The sequence below is a fragment of the Lotus japonicus genome, chromosome 4, assembly GCF_012489685.1.
Source record: "Lotus japonicus ecotype B-129 chromosome 4, LjGifu_v1.2".
Classification (NCBI taxonomy): Eukaryota; Viridiplantae; Streptophyta; class Magnoliopsida; order Fabales; family Fabaceae; genus Lotus; species Lotus japonicus.
This window is the reverse complement of record NC_080044.1, coordinates 77,428,168-77,444,688: the sequence shown is the minus strand read 5'-3', so window position 1 is coordinate 77,444,688 and position 16,521 is coordinate 77,428,168. Positions and strand designations below refer to the sequence as shown.

The 16,521-nt window shown below is 35.8% G+C and overlaps 2 protein-coding genes across 5 annotated transcripts; one reads left to right on the top strand and one right to left on the bottom strand.

Annotated features, from left to right (window-relative positions):
- Positions 1 to 290: 290 nt before the first annotated feature.
- LOC130711555 (probable LRR receptor-like serine/threonine-protein kinase At5g10290) lies at positions 291 to 6,755 on the bottom strand. 4 transcript variants are annotated; one of them, XM_057561229.1, is made up of 12 exons: positions 6,615 to 6,755; positions 5,545 to 5,681; positions 5,072 to 5,207; positions 4,827 to 4,898; positions 3,967 to 4,110; positions 3,788 to 3,859; positions 3,623 to 3,688; positions 3,218 to 3,288; positions 2,963 to 3,106; positions 1,842 to 2,183; positions 1,343 to 1,737; positions 291 to 847 (listed from the first exon to the last, which is right to left on the bottom strand). In XM_057561229.1, exons 2-12 carry the CDS (start codon positions 5,621 to 5,623, stop codon positions 533 to 535), a joined length of 1,836 nt encoding a protein of 611 aa, XP_057417212.1. In that variant the 5' UTR covers positions 5,624 to 5,681; positions 6,615 to 6,755; the 3' UTR covers positions 291 to 532. The 4 variants fall into 4 exon arrangements, with proteins under 4 accessions (XP_057417212.1, XP_057417214.1, XP_057417213.1 ...); XM_057561231.1 differs by having other exon boundaries at positions 6,618 to 6,689; XM_057561230.1 differs by lacking the exon at positions 6,615 to 6,755 and adding an exon at positions 6,392 to 6,585.
- A 5-nt stretch (positions 6,756 to 6,760) lies between these two features.
- On the top strand, positions 6,761 to 7,453 carry LOC130713397 (uncharacterized). Its single transcript, XM_057563169.1, has one exon. The coding sequence runs from the start codon at positions 6,761 to 6,763 to the stop codon at positions 7,451 to 7,453; it is 693 nt and encodes a 230-aa protein (XP_057419152.1).
- The last annotated feature ends 9,068 nt before the right edge of the window (positions 7,454 to 16,521 follow it).

Below are 16,521 nucleotides of genomic sequence, written 5' to 3'. Positions count from 1 at the left end.
GTATCAATTATTTTATGAATAATCATCAGACTGTTATGCTTAGTCATACACTAAGAGAAGGGAACTTTTGTGCAGATTATTTAGCATTATTTGGAACCCATAAACAAGACACTCAGGATTGATCATACACCATTGCAAGGAATGGGGATGTTACATTGGTTCCACTTCCACTTCCACATCGATCATTGTGTGAGGACTTGCAGTACACCACCCTATGTTTTGTAATTGGAATGAACCACTGTAATGGAGTATCAAATTTTAAAACTATCAATCTGTTTCCCTGCTCACAGTTCAAAAACAATACAACTTCCATCTGTATTCAAGCTAGGATTAAGATCCTTTCATGTCACACTACAATATCAAGTGAAACATTGTGCCCCACCTATTTAATATATATGAAGAGAGATATGTATACAAAATTTCAACATGACACTATCATGTGAAGTTTCCATAGATCCATTCAAGCTAACCTATCAAGAAGGGATAATGAAATACAGCATAAAACATAAATGGTTCAAATTTATAGATTTTCTCATCTCCCACCAGACAACTCAATGGCATCTTGATTATAAACCGAATCTTCTCCCCAGTCAAATCTTCTTTGCAATCTCTCATATTCTTGCCTCCGATTTACCTCCACATGCTGCCATTCCTCCCACCTTTCAGCCAACCCTTCCCCTTCGAGCATTCTTACAACCTCAGACATCATTGGACGGTCCTCTGGTGTCGATTGGGTGCAGAGTAATGCAACTTGTATCATCATTTCTACCTCTTCTATGTTGTAATTTTTATTTAGGTTGCGGTCAACAATAGCATCTAGTCTTTTCTCCCGCTCTAATTTCTTAACCTACAGAGCATAAAAATATATAGGAAACAGTAAGCAACCAGTATAAACTGATAAATGACATAGATCTTGATTTTTGAAGATGATAAATACAAAGCACCATGAATTCAAAGGCCAACACTACAAAATGCAGCCGTTCACCTCCATCAACATAACAATTGTGTTTTTTAAAATTTCAAAAGCTACAGATTTCAGCTTTTTTCTAGCTTGATAAAAATGCAGATATACAATTGTAGCTAGATCAACTTCTCTTGGCTAACCACGACCAATACTCCCTGTCCATGTGTTAGCCTAAGTGGTTTTAGAATGCCCAATTTTTGTGGAGTGCCCATGACAAGCAGATAGATCCTTTCTTATGTGACAAAATGCCAAAGTTGACATTATCATTCACCCAACCACCCATGAGGCATACAAGAGTTAAAAGCATACTACACAAACAAGAAACAAACACCAAAGAGACAGCAAAAAACAAGGCCATAATATTGAAAAAGGTCTTACATGGTCAAGCAATAGCACATCATCTTCCTCTTCCAAGCGGGAAAAGTCAATTGCCCGTTGACCTGTAACAATCTCCAAAAGCATAATCCCATAACCAAAAACATCAGTCCTTCCAGAAGATTTTCCAGTGGACAAATATTCGGGAGCTATGTGGCCCATTGTCCCGCGAATTTGAGTTGTTACATTAGTTTTTCGAATATCTACTAACTTTGCCAAACCAAAGTCACCGACAACTGCCTCAAAATCTTCATCAAGTAATACATTAGCCGCCTTCACATCCCGATGAATAATCTTAGGATTGCAATGCTCGTGAAGATACTCTAGGCCACGGGCTGTTCCCAGAGCCACCCGTTTTCTTGTAGGCCAATCCAAAACAGACTCCCCAGGTTTGATTTCTGCATCAGGATTAACGAAGTAAAATATCACGAGAAAACAAGCAAACACTATTGACAAATTGAATGCTTAGCATACTAGAGATACCAATGTGGATCACAACTACCTCGGAGACGATAAGCAACACTTAAGTTCTGCATGAAGGGATAAACTAGGAGGCGCTCTGTTGGAGTAGTACAAAACCCAATCAGCCGTAACAGGTTCCTATGCACAGCTACACTTATCATCTCAACTTCACGCTGGAAAGCTGCATCTCCCCCAGGGCTTTCATAATCAGTTAACCTTTTGACCGCAACTTTTGTGTTATCAGCAAGAACACCTTTATAAACCTTTCCAAAGCCTCCCTGTCCTAAAACATTTTTCTCACTGAAGTTGTCTGTAGCTATCTGTAGTTCTCTCCATGCAAATCTTTTTAGTTGACCAAAAGCAATTCGCCGATCAACTTCACCTGGTGAAACAAGAAAAAAGAATAATGACAAAATAGAAAGTTAGCGTAATCAATTGTAAGGGTGAAAGTTTCACATCAATCTCTTATTACACTATTTCAACAAGCATTCACATAAAAATATTACTAGAATACGGTCAACCAGTAAATTCTCTTCTAATACCCCAAAATTTGATCATATCCCCCCCCATTCATTAGACATAGAAGGTTTAGAGAAATGGAGATGAGTAGATTTCAATGTGTAATTTCAAGAACCATCAGGCACGGATGATTAGTTTTAAATCCCTAACATCTTGCCACTCAATTCAATGGGCCACAGGGCACAAGGACATGAAAGAGGGAAAAGCATGACCAGAATACATTGGCAATAAAAGCGACAAGATACTACAAGCACTAAGACTAAATGAAATGAACATCACAGTAATTAGATGCCCTGAATGGAAACATAGTACAACAGCCAGATGTTGTTGACCAATATGGATGATCTGAGGGTGCCGTCAGCAAGAAACTGTGGTATTTCAATGCATTGATTATGCATCATGAGCTGAGCAATATACCATTTATGTAAATCAGTCTAGAATTTGGATCATAATCCCTAAAATGCAATGCTGTATTATCTCATGATTTAGGGCATTGGATCATTTTGAAACTGAATGCATTTATAGAGTTTCAAATCAATATTTTTAAATGCTACAACAGCAAACATATTAACTTCAGTGTCCATATTTCACTTAACAGAAGCCTCATACAAGAATGTTGCAGACTAAAAAAGAAACTCAAACCTGCAACATCTACAAAAACTTCACGCTTGTAGCCCTTGTGTCTACCCCTGCACCAAAAGAGCAGTAGACCACCAAGGAGAAGGATAGCAACTAACCCTATAATAATTCCAACTATGAGGCCAGTTTCCGATTTATGTGATGAACCTGCCAAGTGTAGCAAAGTCAGTATTCAGCTTATAATAAAGGAAAGGGAATAATGAACAGAGAAAAACAAATTACACAATAGAGCTGAGCAAAAAATTCCAAACTCGTTACCTTGATCTTCATTATTAGATGCGCAAGGCTGAATATAATTTTTACCACAATTCAACTTATTTCCAGTGAAACTGCAAAAAGGAGCACAGTTAAAAAAGTGGAATGTAGGGATGCTCACGTGAGTGTATGTCAAAAGCCAGGGAAAACATCTTATACATCCTAAATCCAAATATTCTATCAAGGACTCCATAGTTAGCATAAGGTCTCACCCCATGTATGTCCCACATGGAATGTGCTTATAAACCTCGGTTTTCACCAAAGCATATAACTGAAGCATTTTGTTTATTGTATGTGATCACTTTACGAGTGTTTCATTTCATGGGTACACGTAGTCCTTGGGATCAGGGATAGAAAGACATTTAAATAGTGCTTTAAATTATCAATTGAATACTAAACTACTCATACTTGTATTTTGGAACTTGAAATAACTGCTCTGGAATTTGGCCAATAAGATTATTTGAATCCAGCAGACTGCAAAAGAGAAGTTTGAACAATCAATCAGATACTTAATTAATGAAATATACTTGGAAATAACCTGCAAACTTTCAGAAAAACCATTAGTTCACATACACATTGATCAAGCTTGGGAGACTGCCAAATGATTCAGGAATAGTCCCACTCAGATTGTTTTGACTCAATGTCCTGATAGCAGGACAAAAAACAGATACATTTAAACATTACACGATAGAAACACCTGATAAGACTCATTATATATCTGCAAAACCTACCAAACAAAATGCCAAACTTACAAGAATTGGAGCTTTTTAAGATTACCAAGGGAAGGTGGTATTTCACCATTTAATCTGTTGTTTTCTAAATCCAACCTGATCAATTTTGTCAGGTTTCCTAACTCTTTTGGTATGTCGCCAGTGATTCCATTCCCTTGCAAAGAACTGCATGATAAAATTATAACGTACATCAATGCTAAAGTTAAAATATTGCTAGCTTCTTTGGTAATTTGAAGTATTTACAAGAAAACAAAATCCCCAAAAATTGTGTAATGAAACCAATGCATGAACTACTGTAATCTAAAGTCCAAACCCCTCCCCAAATATAGAAGTGAAAGTGACCATTTGCAAAATAGCAAGAATGATTAAAGTGAATCAAAACAAAACGTTCACTGAAGGGCATCAAATGAATTTCAGAGATAACCAAAACAATGGTAATAAAAATATGTCTAAAGCACCAAGACTCAGTAAGCATCAAAATCAAAACATTCAGTACAGACTAAATGAACCCTACGAACTACAGTTCATCAGATGCATGGAAAATAGCATACTCAATTTTCTAAAGCTTAATCTTAAAATAAGCTAAACAAAATAACAGAGATGTATACACAACACATAAAACACAACAATCCAAGAATGATGAGACTAACCAATAAACCCAAAAAAAAAGGAATAGGGACTGCAAGAAAAACATAAGAAACTGTATTTTAATAACTAACAAACTGAGTTGAGGGCGTGAAATAAAAAAGGGAAACCCGGTGCTATAAAAGTTATTGCCATGGCTAGGTCTTCGGAAGAGCAGGAGGTGGAATGCCAAAAATATTTTTAGCATTATAGATTTGGCTGAAATCATGTGGATATTTCGTAATATAAATACTCACAGAGTTGTAAGATCTTTGAGAGCTCCTATTCTTGGGGTCAAGTATCCTGTGAATCCCATCGTCTCTAATGAACTGCAATGAAGCAATTTACATAGTTACACGGCATGCACAAATTCATGATATAATGGTGGAAAATATAGAAAGGGAATATATAATTCCCCACAAACACTGAATGTAATGACTGTCAGTCAACAGCTTCTGCAAATAAAATAATTAAAAGAAACAATCAATACAGAGCATCTTACACTTGAAAAACAATGTTGGTGTTCGGGTGACAGTAAACTTGTGACCAAGTACAAGGGTTGACTTGATTTTGATTCCAGTCAGTGAGCTGCTGAGCTGAAGCATTCAATGATAACTTCAATGCATATAGAGCATCTCCTGAAATGAAAAAAAAAACACATTACACACCTAAAAGAGCGAAGACCAGGAGTTCAAAAACACCGCAACTTTTACAAAACCGTAAAGTCTGGGTGCTCTAAATCCATAATATTTCAACTGCAATCTTGGAAAAAATATGAGGCATTCATTGAACTCTGTTAATATAAAGCACATGTTTGTATGTATTCCGCAGAAATGAATTGGAAATGGAAGTTTGAGTAGCTGTGTTTTATACCCAGAATTAGAATATGAATGTATGTACATTTAGCCGTTAAATGTTACATAGCCTACATATTTTTGAATGAGTTCCACATGATATACAAGAAGGGGATAGTACCTTGTGCATCAGGCAACACAAAAGAACATAGGCAACCCAACAGCAATAGCACAAATATGAACTCCATATCTACTGGCATCAACTACTGACACAATGTACATGCTAATCAATTAGCATACGAGCAATCTCCATCGCCACTGTGCAGAATCATCATAACCATCAAGCTATGAAAATTGAATAATAACAGTAAATTCATATAAGGATAAACAATATGAAACAAACTTCTAGAGCCATGAAAACATGTTTAGAGTCATATGAGGTCTTTATGATCAACCATACAGATGCAGTTGAGCCAGTTTAAGGAGATAGAAAGAGTGTTTTGTTAGACATGTTAGAATGGCCACACGACAGAACATGAAGTCTATTTAATGTTTGATGCATTTTAAAAATAGAATAAAATAGTCCATAACATAACATAACATGGCATGAAAACAGTGTCAGGCCTTGATTCTAGAAGAACAGAGTGATTCCATCCACATACAAAGCATTTCCCAGCTAAAGAACAGTACATGATTTATTCACAAACAATAAAAAAACTCACTATATGAAAATCAAGAAAACTTCACATAAACTGTTCATAAATAAGCTTTCTCTGCAGAAAACACTGTTGTAATGGGGAACAGATGAAACAATAGCAACCAATCGACAAACATAGTAAGAGAGAGGACAAAAATTCCAGAAATTTCAATCAGATGCCAGCAAAATCAAGGAAAATGAGGGAGGAATCAAAATCGAGAAAGCACAGAACCACTCACAAAGAAAGGAGCAAAACAAATGCCTAGCTATATGCCCAAACATTGGTCAAAAATCAAAAGAAAGAGAGCTTCAGCAAAAGCAGAACACTCACAAACAAAACTCAAAATCAGACTCAGGTAGAAAGAGGAATAGTATGCACTGTGTGATGGATGTATGGATTGAAGTTGCAGAGTAAAGTAAAGACAAGATGGTTTTTTATTGCGAAAAAGAAGGGTAGAGAAGTTTGGTAGGAATTGGAATCAGCAACGAGAAGCGTGTAGCGAAAGATAGAGAGAGAGAGAGAGAGAGAGAGAGAGAGAGAGAGAGAGGCTCACGGTGGTGGTGGTGGTGGTTTGGCAGCAAATCTGAAACCGGAACTGAACTGAAGCTTCTATTGTAATGTTTGATTTTTTTGGTAATAAATAAATTGCTTTTACATTTTGCGACAACTCACTTTACTAGATTTGACTATGTGGAACGAATGCAAAGAGCTAACGCTAGTTGTACTAGGTGTGATGCGGACCTGGAAGATGTTGATCATATCTTCCGACAGTGCCCGGATTCACGCAGCCTATGGTTACACTTTCGCCGATCCTTACCATCTCTGGATAATCACATCTCGTTTGATGCTTGGTTTCTTGGTCTGCTGCGTCACCGTGAGTGCACATTGGGCGTGGCTGTGCTTTGGTGGATGTGGAGGTGGCGGAATCATCGAGCCTTTGATGGTAACCACTGGACACTAAATCAGATTCTGCGAAACATCCTTCGAGATGTTGCTCTTTGGAAGAAGGTAATGTTGCATCAACCTGCTCACCATTCCATCTCTGCTACATCTTCCACTCCTAGCATTACTACTGGTACTGTACGCCTTACGACGGATGGAAGCTGGGATCCTCTGCTTAATCAAATGGGATGTGCGGCGGTTCTTTGGGCTGGTAATGGGGACTGGCAATCCGCTATTTCTACGAGCGCGGGGCCTGGGAGTGCTTTTTTGGCAGAAATTGCAGCGTTGGAGTTGGGCTTGAAACATGCCCTGGATTTAAGAATCAGCATTTTAGAGTGTTATAGTGATTGCCTGCACATGGTGACGATGTTACAATCTGGTAGCGACACTAGTACTTATTGGGCGAGGGATAACATTACTCGTATTAGGAGCATGATGGCCAGGTTTTAGAGCGTCAGTGTCTTGCATTTCCAGCGGGAGAAGAACAATACTGCTGATTGTTTAGCTCGTGAGGCGGGGAAGAGTGATACACCGATCCAAGTTTGGGCGAGACCGCCGTCTTTTGTTTATGATAGTTTGTATCTAGATGCAATTAGCTAGTTTTTCTGTCTTTTAGTTACTTTTTTTCCTGTAACCAAAAAAAAAAAAAGATTTGACTATGTGGTCTTACAAATTTCTATGATTATGTTGTGGGGGGCAATTAAAGAAGGAATTGTGGAAAACAAGTTGTCAAATGAAGTGTTGATTGTTGAATGTGGGCTTGGTTGGCCCACTCACTCTCTCTGATTGGACTCTAGTGCCTATGCCATGATGGAAAATTCACTTGTCTGGGAGGCACATGAAGATAGAGGACCATGGAAAACCGTGAAAATGAAAAAATAAGTAAATAAATTGAGAGTGGATAATGTCAAAATGTTCTTACTACCTTGTCATTCTTCTAATTTGATCACTTTATATATGTTTACATTTACATTGAAAAGTTTGATTTTCATTTATCACTTATCATCTGTACTAAAGGCCAAAAACATCGCAGTTAACTCAAAGAGGGTGTTGTCTTTAGTGGTACAGTTAAAAACTGTCCCACGGTGATTCAGTTCACTCTTAAACCGTTAGATTTAATTTTTTTTATTTTGAATGGTTCAGATCAATTACCAATAAAAAAATTCATTTGTTAAATATATATTGCTTTACTAAAACACCCTTCTCCCTTCTTACATTTCCTCCACCCCCACCACCATGCCTGATTACAGAGCCCACGGCGGAGGCCAGCATGCCGACCACGGAGGTTGATGTATTTTTTTTAATTCCACATCAACTTCATTAATCCAGTCAGCGTGTTATTTAAGCACTCGTCGGAGCTCCGCCCTCCGGGGAGGATCCGCTCCAAAAAGTTTTCAAACACGAGGACTAAATACAATAAATTTTTCAGGGAGGGACTTACCTCAGACGACGAGATAAAGACAAGGACCAATCTGAAGAAGCAAGTGTTGTAATAGAGATGTTTTTTCAACTAGGATAATAGAAGGAAGCTGAAGAATCTTCCTCGCTTGAGCTTCTTCAAATCCTAGGGGACATGGTCGTCCTAAGAAAAATAAAAGGGGTCATTCTCCTCGCTCGTTGTTTTTTTAGTGAGAGTGAGGGCTTTCTTTTTTTGATGATTGAAGGTGATTCTTAAGAAGTTATGACCCCTCATGATGATTTTTTTCTTCTCAAATTTCTAATGTTGCTTCAATCGAGAGGTATTTCACAAGAGCAAAGAAGGCTTGGCTCCTAGGAAAGTTGTTAAGGTTAGTAGAGGAGAGTAGCGATATCGGTTTTTTTTTATTAGGGGTGTTGTTGGTCCTATTTGGTATTTTTTTTTATAAGCATTATGTTGCTTGCTGTATTTTTTATGGGTTGTGTACATTCCCTACTTACCAAGGGTCTTTTATTGTTATTATCTAATATAAACTAGCGAAGTAACCCGTGCAATGCACGGGTGACTTTTGTGATATAAAATTTAAATTTTATGTAATATTATATTTTTGAAATTTTTTCTAATTTTAATTAAAAAATGTATAAATAGTTGTTAGAAATATATATTTTAAGTTTTTTTTTTCATATTATATATTCGTATTTTTTTAAAAAAATCTATTTTTTTAAATAAAACATGTTAATGTTAATTGAGAAAAATTCTTTAGATGATAATTTTATGTAAGATATTTTAATTTAAATCGGATCAAAATGAAACTCAGAAACACGCGAAGTCGTTGGTTAGTTTTTACTCCCTTTGGGACGACCCCTCCTCGAGCCACCCATCGACACACTCCCTCCATGCTTCTTAGGAGGCCTCCCTCTCCTTTTATTAATAGGAGATGTCATTGTTTCCTTAATATCATGCATATTGTTCTCTCCCTCAAATGAATCATCCACATTAGTAAACACCATTAAAGCTTGGTTTTTGTCCCTTACAATTGGACTTTCATTAATCACAAACTCATCCCTCTCACTGTCTGAATGTGGCCACGAAACATCCCCATATTTATGCGTATTTGCCTCTGTTTCCTTCACAAACTCGTCCCTCTCACTCGTTGAAGATGATGCTTCACAGTGACTCAACGACAACACCTACACACCATCACCAATAGAGTCCACAAGCACCTCTTGCGTGGTTGTCCTACTGATATGTCGGACCTCCGCCACTGAAAAGACCCTAGAGGACCTTGTTGGTTATAACCATACTTATGCGGCCACCAACCAGCATAACCGTACCCACTAAAATTGTAGCTTCATCCCCACCATTACCACGCACAAAGCTCATCATAGTTCACTATATACCTCGCCTCCATGAACGCTGCCCTCATCCTAAGTAGCATTTTGATAGTCCTTATTGCATTTCCTACAATAAGAAAATCATTTCATCTCATCCATTGTTTGGTGCTAACATTGTATTATATAAGTTTATTCATTAAACTGCAAGATTATTTAATCCACCATATAGACGATAGACATGACATGATAAGAGTGTGATGTATAGAATACATGAAAATATTTAATCTGCCGCCACCGTCACCATCCTCCACCATCACCACCACCACCCTCCACCTCCGCGACCACCACCGCCACCATTAACGCCGCCTCCACCACCACTGTCACTACCGCTATTGCCATCATCACTATTGCTAACAATGATTGTTGCTTCTACCACTGTCACCAACACCCTCCACCTCCGCCACCTCTGCCACCACCACTGCCACCCTCCACCACCATTACCCTCTACAGCCACTGCCATCGTCATCGCGACCACCACTACTACCTACCGCCACGACACACAACCATGCCGCCATGCACCACCGCTACCGCCACAACCACCTCCTCCACTGCTGTCATCACTCAGCATTGATCAGCACTGTCACCTTTATATTCATCGTCACCGCCACTATTACTATTACTAACACCTCTGTCTTCACCACCCTTTAACATCATTCTCATATTTATATTATCTATCATCATTCAACATTTTATGAAATATAAGATTATATTAATTTAAAGAGTAATATATATGGATCGAAATTTTTATCCCACGAATGCAACGAATTGGTTAACAACCAATCATATTCATATGTTGAGGTTATGATTGAGACAAAACAGAAATCAAAACAGGAAATAAAAACATATTAAATAAAATGATATGTTATACAATGTATGACCAAACATTGTATAATATAAATTTTATATTAGGCCTAATATTGTTAGGTTTGATACTATCATACATTATACTATCATGCTTTATATTATAAAACATATCAAACATATGTAAAAAATGTATGATAACACTCACATTCTTATATCTTCATTTTTTTATTAGCAAATGTTAGTTGTTAATTGTTAGTAAGTTAGTCCCTTCACCAGGGTTTGAACTCTGACCCTTCATCCTTCAATACCCTTCATTTGGTGAGCTACCAATCCCACCCATTATTTTATCCTTCATGTTGCATTCAGGTTTGAAAATGTGTATATAGTGAAGAAAATATTATACGTTTGTTATATTTTAAATATTTTGTATAAATTTCTTTTAGAGTATGTTATTCTTTGAAAATATAATTACTTTTTGAGTAAAGTACACTCACCCCCCTTAAGGTTTGTTAGAATTACACTCCACCCCATTCTTATCTAAAATCTACATCCCACCCCATTTTATATAGAGGAAAATTTAGTGACGAAAAATATTCTTCATTAATAATTAGTTATTATTTAAATTGTTAATCAATAATTTCAAAAAAAAATTTCAATATAATCCAACAAATTTAAAAATGAAAACATCACAATCCTCCTCATTCTCTCAATCGCATTTTTCCTCCGTAAATTCACAATGAAAATTATGCAATAGCACACCTGCCCAATTTACAAACCATATCTCGAACATAGTGAAACATGCTTGTGTTTTCATATTTGGTAATAATTCAATTTTAATCAAAATAATCTCTTTATACCTCCAATTTTCAAAATTGGGTTGTAGGCCAAAAAAGCAACACAAATGGGTGAAGAAAATAGAGAAACAAAATTATGAAAATATGAAGTGGATATGAGGTTATTAGAGCCCAACGAGGCGGTGGAGCATCGTTTTTAACAAAATCCAACAATATCTTAGACCAACAGAGCGTTCGCTCACAACTTAAAGAGGTGAAATTCACAAGAAGTAGTTGAACAAGTGGCTTTAGGGATGTGCGATTCACGTTCTGGGGTTCAGGTTGCAACAAAACTTTGAGGCATGGTGGTGCCGTGGGGTTTCACATTGTGGGACAGTGGAGCCGTGTTAAAGGGAGTAAAGGCTTGGTGGTGACCGTTTGTGATGAGAAATATGATTTGGAGATAGATGGGACGTGGACTTAACAGACAGAGTGGATGTTTTTTTAAATTTAATTCAGTAAAATTATTTTCATAAATTAATGTATGATAGTGTATATGCATTAAATTTATTTAAAATTTTACTAATTAGTAATTAGTTTTTAGTAGTGACGAATTTGTTTTCGTCACTAAATTTTGCCTTTATAAAAAATGGGGTGGAGTGTAGATTTTTAAAAAGAATGGGGTGGAGTGTCATTCTTGCAAATCTTGAGGGGGGTGAGTGTATTTTACTCTTACTTTTTTTTCTAACTTACCATGAACATGGATTCTAAATTATTTAAACAAAAATTTAAGAATTTTAATTTATAAATCTAAAACAAACTAATTAATTGCAAAAAATAAATTAACAAATTTTATTTATTATTCTTTTAATTCAATCAAATAGATAATAATTTTTTTCATTTTCTGGAAATTAATTTGGACGGATTGAAAATCAATATGATTTTGAATTAATCCTTACTTTTTTTTTGGTACATTGCGTGAAAAGAAATGAAAACTAAGGTCTCACAGAGGGGACACCCATAACATCAGCCAACAACGACAAACTCATCTCTTCCAGAGAATGATCTAGAGCCACAAACTCATTATTCAAAAATAAGAAGAAAATTAGATCATAACCTTTTGGATTTTCCTATGTGTTAGCCTTGTAGTTTATTTTCCTTGTCTTTTAATTTTCCGGTGTACCCAAAAATATTCTTAATAAAAATTAATTTTAAGTGTAAAAAAAATAAAAAAAAGAGAGGATCGTGTTTTTTTTGTTTTGGAAAATAAATGTGTTGGTTTTATCATACATGATCATATAAATTAATATACATGATTAATTGGAAAAATATACAATAGAATAACTATAAAAAATTTACACTGTAGTTATTTAATAGAGTTTTAAAATTTCCTAATTATGCATGTCTTATTCACGCTGATTGTATTTGAATTTGGAAATGACTATGTGGTTATTATTGGTTTGAAGTTAAAATATCAGATGTCTTCTTCTGTGAAATGATCGATCACCTCTTTTTTTGATTTGAAATGCTCCATTTGGTTATTTAATTGAAATTTAAAGTTTCCTAATTAAGCATGGTTTAATCATAGTTATTGGTTTGAATTGATTTCAAGAGTTATGCACCATTATTATACTTGACATTTTCCTAATTTTTTGAAATGATTTTGGTATGACATGTTCGACTCATTAATTTTTTTTATTGTCATCATTATTATCTTTTAACTTCAAAATTCATTTTCTTAAAAATAATAATGATGAGTGCGAAAATAGGAAATATTTATTTGTTTTACGAAATTTTTAAAAATTCCAAAATTAAAAAAATAGTAATACTGAAAATTGAAAAAAAGGAAAAATAAATCAAATGTATTTTTGAAAAATCGAAATTTTAAAAATTAATACTGTAAAATAAAAAATCTAATATTCATTTTTAATCTAAATAACTTTTATTATTAATTATTATTATTTAATATATTAATAATTAAAACTCATGATAATTTTCGAAATTTTAAAAATAATATTTTGAAATAGACAATTAAGTGAATTAAATAGGATATGAGATAATCATGTTGAAACAAAAAATGTTGGATTTTTTTTTTGTTTTGGAGGGAAAATGAATTACTTATGAGGAGACATGTGGCATAGATCTTCTAGAAGAAAACCTTATTTTCATATATATATAGATCTCTTTAATCTTTCAAAACATGCATTTGAGTTGGTGCAAATAACTCACTCGGTAGGACCCAATAAACTTCAAACAATCACATGCCTCATTATGTAAACTAGTGTAACCGTCATAACTATATAGGTTGTTTCGTACAAGGGAATACTATACATAATACATGTGTGTTGCACGGGATTACTAACGATATTTGTTAACATCATATATGATTTATAATATTTTAAATACTAAAATAAAATTAAAATAGTATCTAATTATACAATATAATAAATAAAAAATGTGTTTATACATTTTAATAAATAATAATAGAGTTCTATTTGTGTAAGTAATAGGCTTAAAAGCACTTTTGGTCCCCCACGATTTCAAATTGTGCAAAATGAGTCCTTAATCTTTAAAAATAACATAATTAGTCCCAAACGTTACACTCCATTAATAGTTTTGGACCCTGTTTCATTTTCCGTTAAAAAATTAACGGTTCTGGGGACCAAAACTGCAACTAAGGTAAAAAAATTATTAATAAAATAAAAAACCCAGAAACATTTTGTTGTTCATCACCTGCAAATATGATCTTCATCTTCTTCCTCTATCATCTTCAAACCTAAAAACCTAAAAAATCAAAATCAAAAACCCAAATTCAAATACCTAAAATACAAATAAAACCCATAAATTAGAACTCAAAAAACCCAAACTTTATCCTCTCCATCTCCTTCTTCTTTAACCTTCATCAACCCATAAATCAATAGATCTGCCCACCACATAATCCATCGTGCCCTTGAAGTGAGGATTCCTGTTAATCAGTTAAACGACATGCCTTCTATGGCTTCTTGACCCAAACCATGTTCTCCTGGTTGCGCGCCCTTCGCTAGGATTGTCACCTTCAAACTTTTTCTGGACATCGATGAACTAACGCATACACCAAGCCACAATAGGAACATTGATGACCCTAGTTTAGTAGTGTTTTTAGGGTCATTTCTTAGTTTGTTTTGAGTCTTTTTGTTGAGTCTCATGTAGTGTTTCATGCATTCTCATGCATTTTTATCTTTATTTGTGTTTCTACTTTGTTTTGGTAATTTCATAGTTTTATAGGGACCTTTCATGCATTTTAAGTAAGTTTAAGACTTGCATATATTTTCTACTTGAATTGAGGGTCTTTTGTGCTAATAAACTCTTGGAAATCCTAGATATTTTCCTTGCTTTGTTCCCAAGCAGCTAGGTCTGGAAACTGATGAAGAAAGAAGGTCAAAAGGCTTGGAAAATTGAAGGGAGGCTTAAAGGGGAGTTAAGAAGAAGGTCAAGAGGCTTTCTAGCATGTAGAGAGCGCTCAGGCGCTCGTGTTGAGCGCTTGAGCGCCAATTGGATCGATGTTTACAAGATGCTAGAAAGGAATTGGCGCCTGAGCGCTCTTGGTTGAGCGCCTGAGCGCCAATTGCCTTCCAGAGAGCATGTTTTCAGCTTGGAATTGGCGCTCAGGCGTGCTTAATTGGCGCCTGAGCGCCCAGACTCGACCTGTTTGCCTATAAATAGGCTTTTTGTCATTTCTTTTGTAACTTTTGTCATTTCTATACATTCCTAAATAAGTTAGAAGTAGGGTTAGGCTCTGGAGCTTGAGGAGAAGCATTCTCCAAGTCCATGTTCCAGGTTTTATCCTTCTTTTCTTGTATGGATTCTATAGCCATGCTTGGCTAAAACCCATTTTGCTTTGGGTTCTTTGTAAGACTTTGAATGTTTTAGCTATCAATCCTTTTCTATTCATGATGTTCTGAGTAAACCCTTGAATCTCACTTCTATGCTTTATCTTTCAAGCTTGAATGCATGCTAGCTTCTTACTTTTCTATAATCATAACGATAGTTTGTTATAAAATTGGGACTTGTTGTGAGATTACCTCTTCTATACTTGCTGCTAGGAATAGAGGAAGGGTTGAGGTTTGTTGGCCTGAATTGCATGCTTAGTGCTTCTAACAAATGTTTAGGTTATCAAGGAATTGAATCTATCTTTTGATTAGAAAGGGTTTTCTTTACGAGGCATCGATAGATGACTATCTAGGCTAGAACATCAGGGAGAGACTCGGGATTAATTGAATAGGAAGGTTTGCTAAAACTGAAATAGTTGAACAAGAACCCAAGGCAATCTCATCTCTGTTTTTCAATCGCTTTAATACTTGATTACTTGTCTTTTTACAAACTCAAGAAACAACCAATTATTAAAACTGAATTTTACTTGCTTTTCAACCTTAAACTTGAATCTTAAACTGAATTGCCACACCAATTCCCTGTGGTTCGATAATTTAAAACCCGGAGGTATTCGTACACTTGCGAATTGACCAACAAGTTTTTGGCGCCGTTGCCGGGGAATTGTTTGTGGTTTTTGGTTTAAGTTTTTAGTTTGTGGTTTTATTTTTGTTTTGAACTTGTCTAGAATTGGTGCTACTAATCTTTCTCTGTTTAGTATCAAACTTTCAGGCTACTCTCGCAAGAGACACCACCATGGGTGGCCAAATGACGGAGGAGGAGATGCAAGCCCATATCGAGGCAAGAATCCAAGAGGGGATCACCCTCCGATTATGTGAACAAGAAGTTGAGAATGCCAACCGGTCTCTTCGGGAACTCACTTCGGCTACCATGAGTTATGACTATCCCGGGAGCATTGTATTTCCCGAGGGAGTGGGAAACTTTAAGTTGAGACCGACATTCATCAACTTGGTGAGCCAAAACCAATATGGTGGAGGTACTTTGGATGATCCACATGCTCACATGGAGAGGTTCATCCGGAATTGCAACACTTATCGTGTGAACAATGTTCCGACGGATGCAATTCGGTTGAGCTTGTTTCCATTTTCTTTGAAGGATGCAGCGGAGGAATGGCTGAATTCACAACCTCAAGGGAGTATCACTACTTGGGAAGACCTAGCAGAAAAATTCACAACAAGGTTCTTCCCAAGAGCTCTTTTGAGG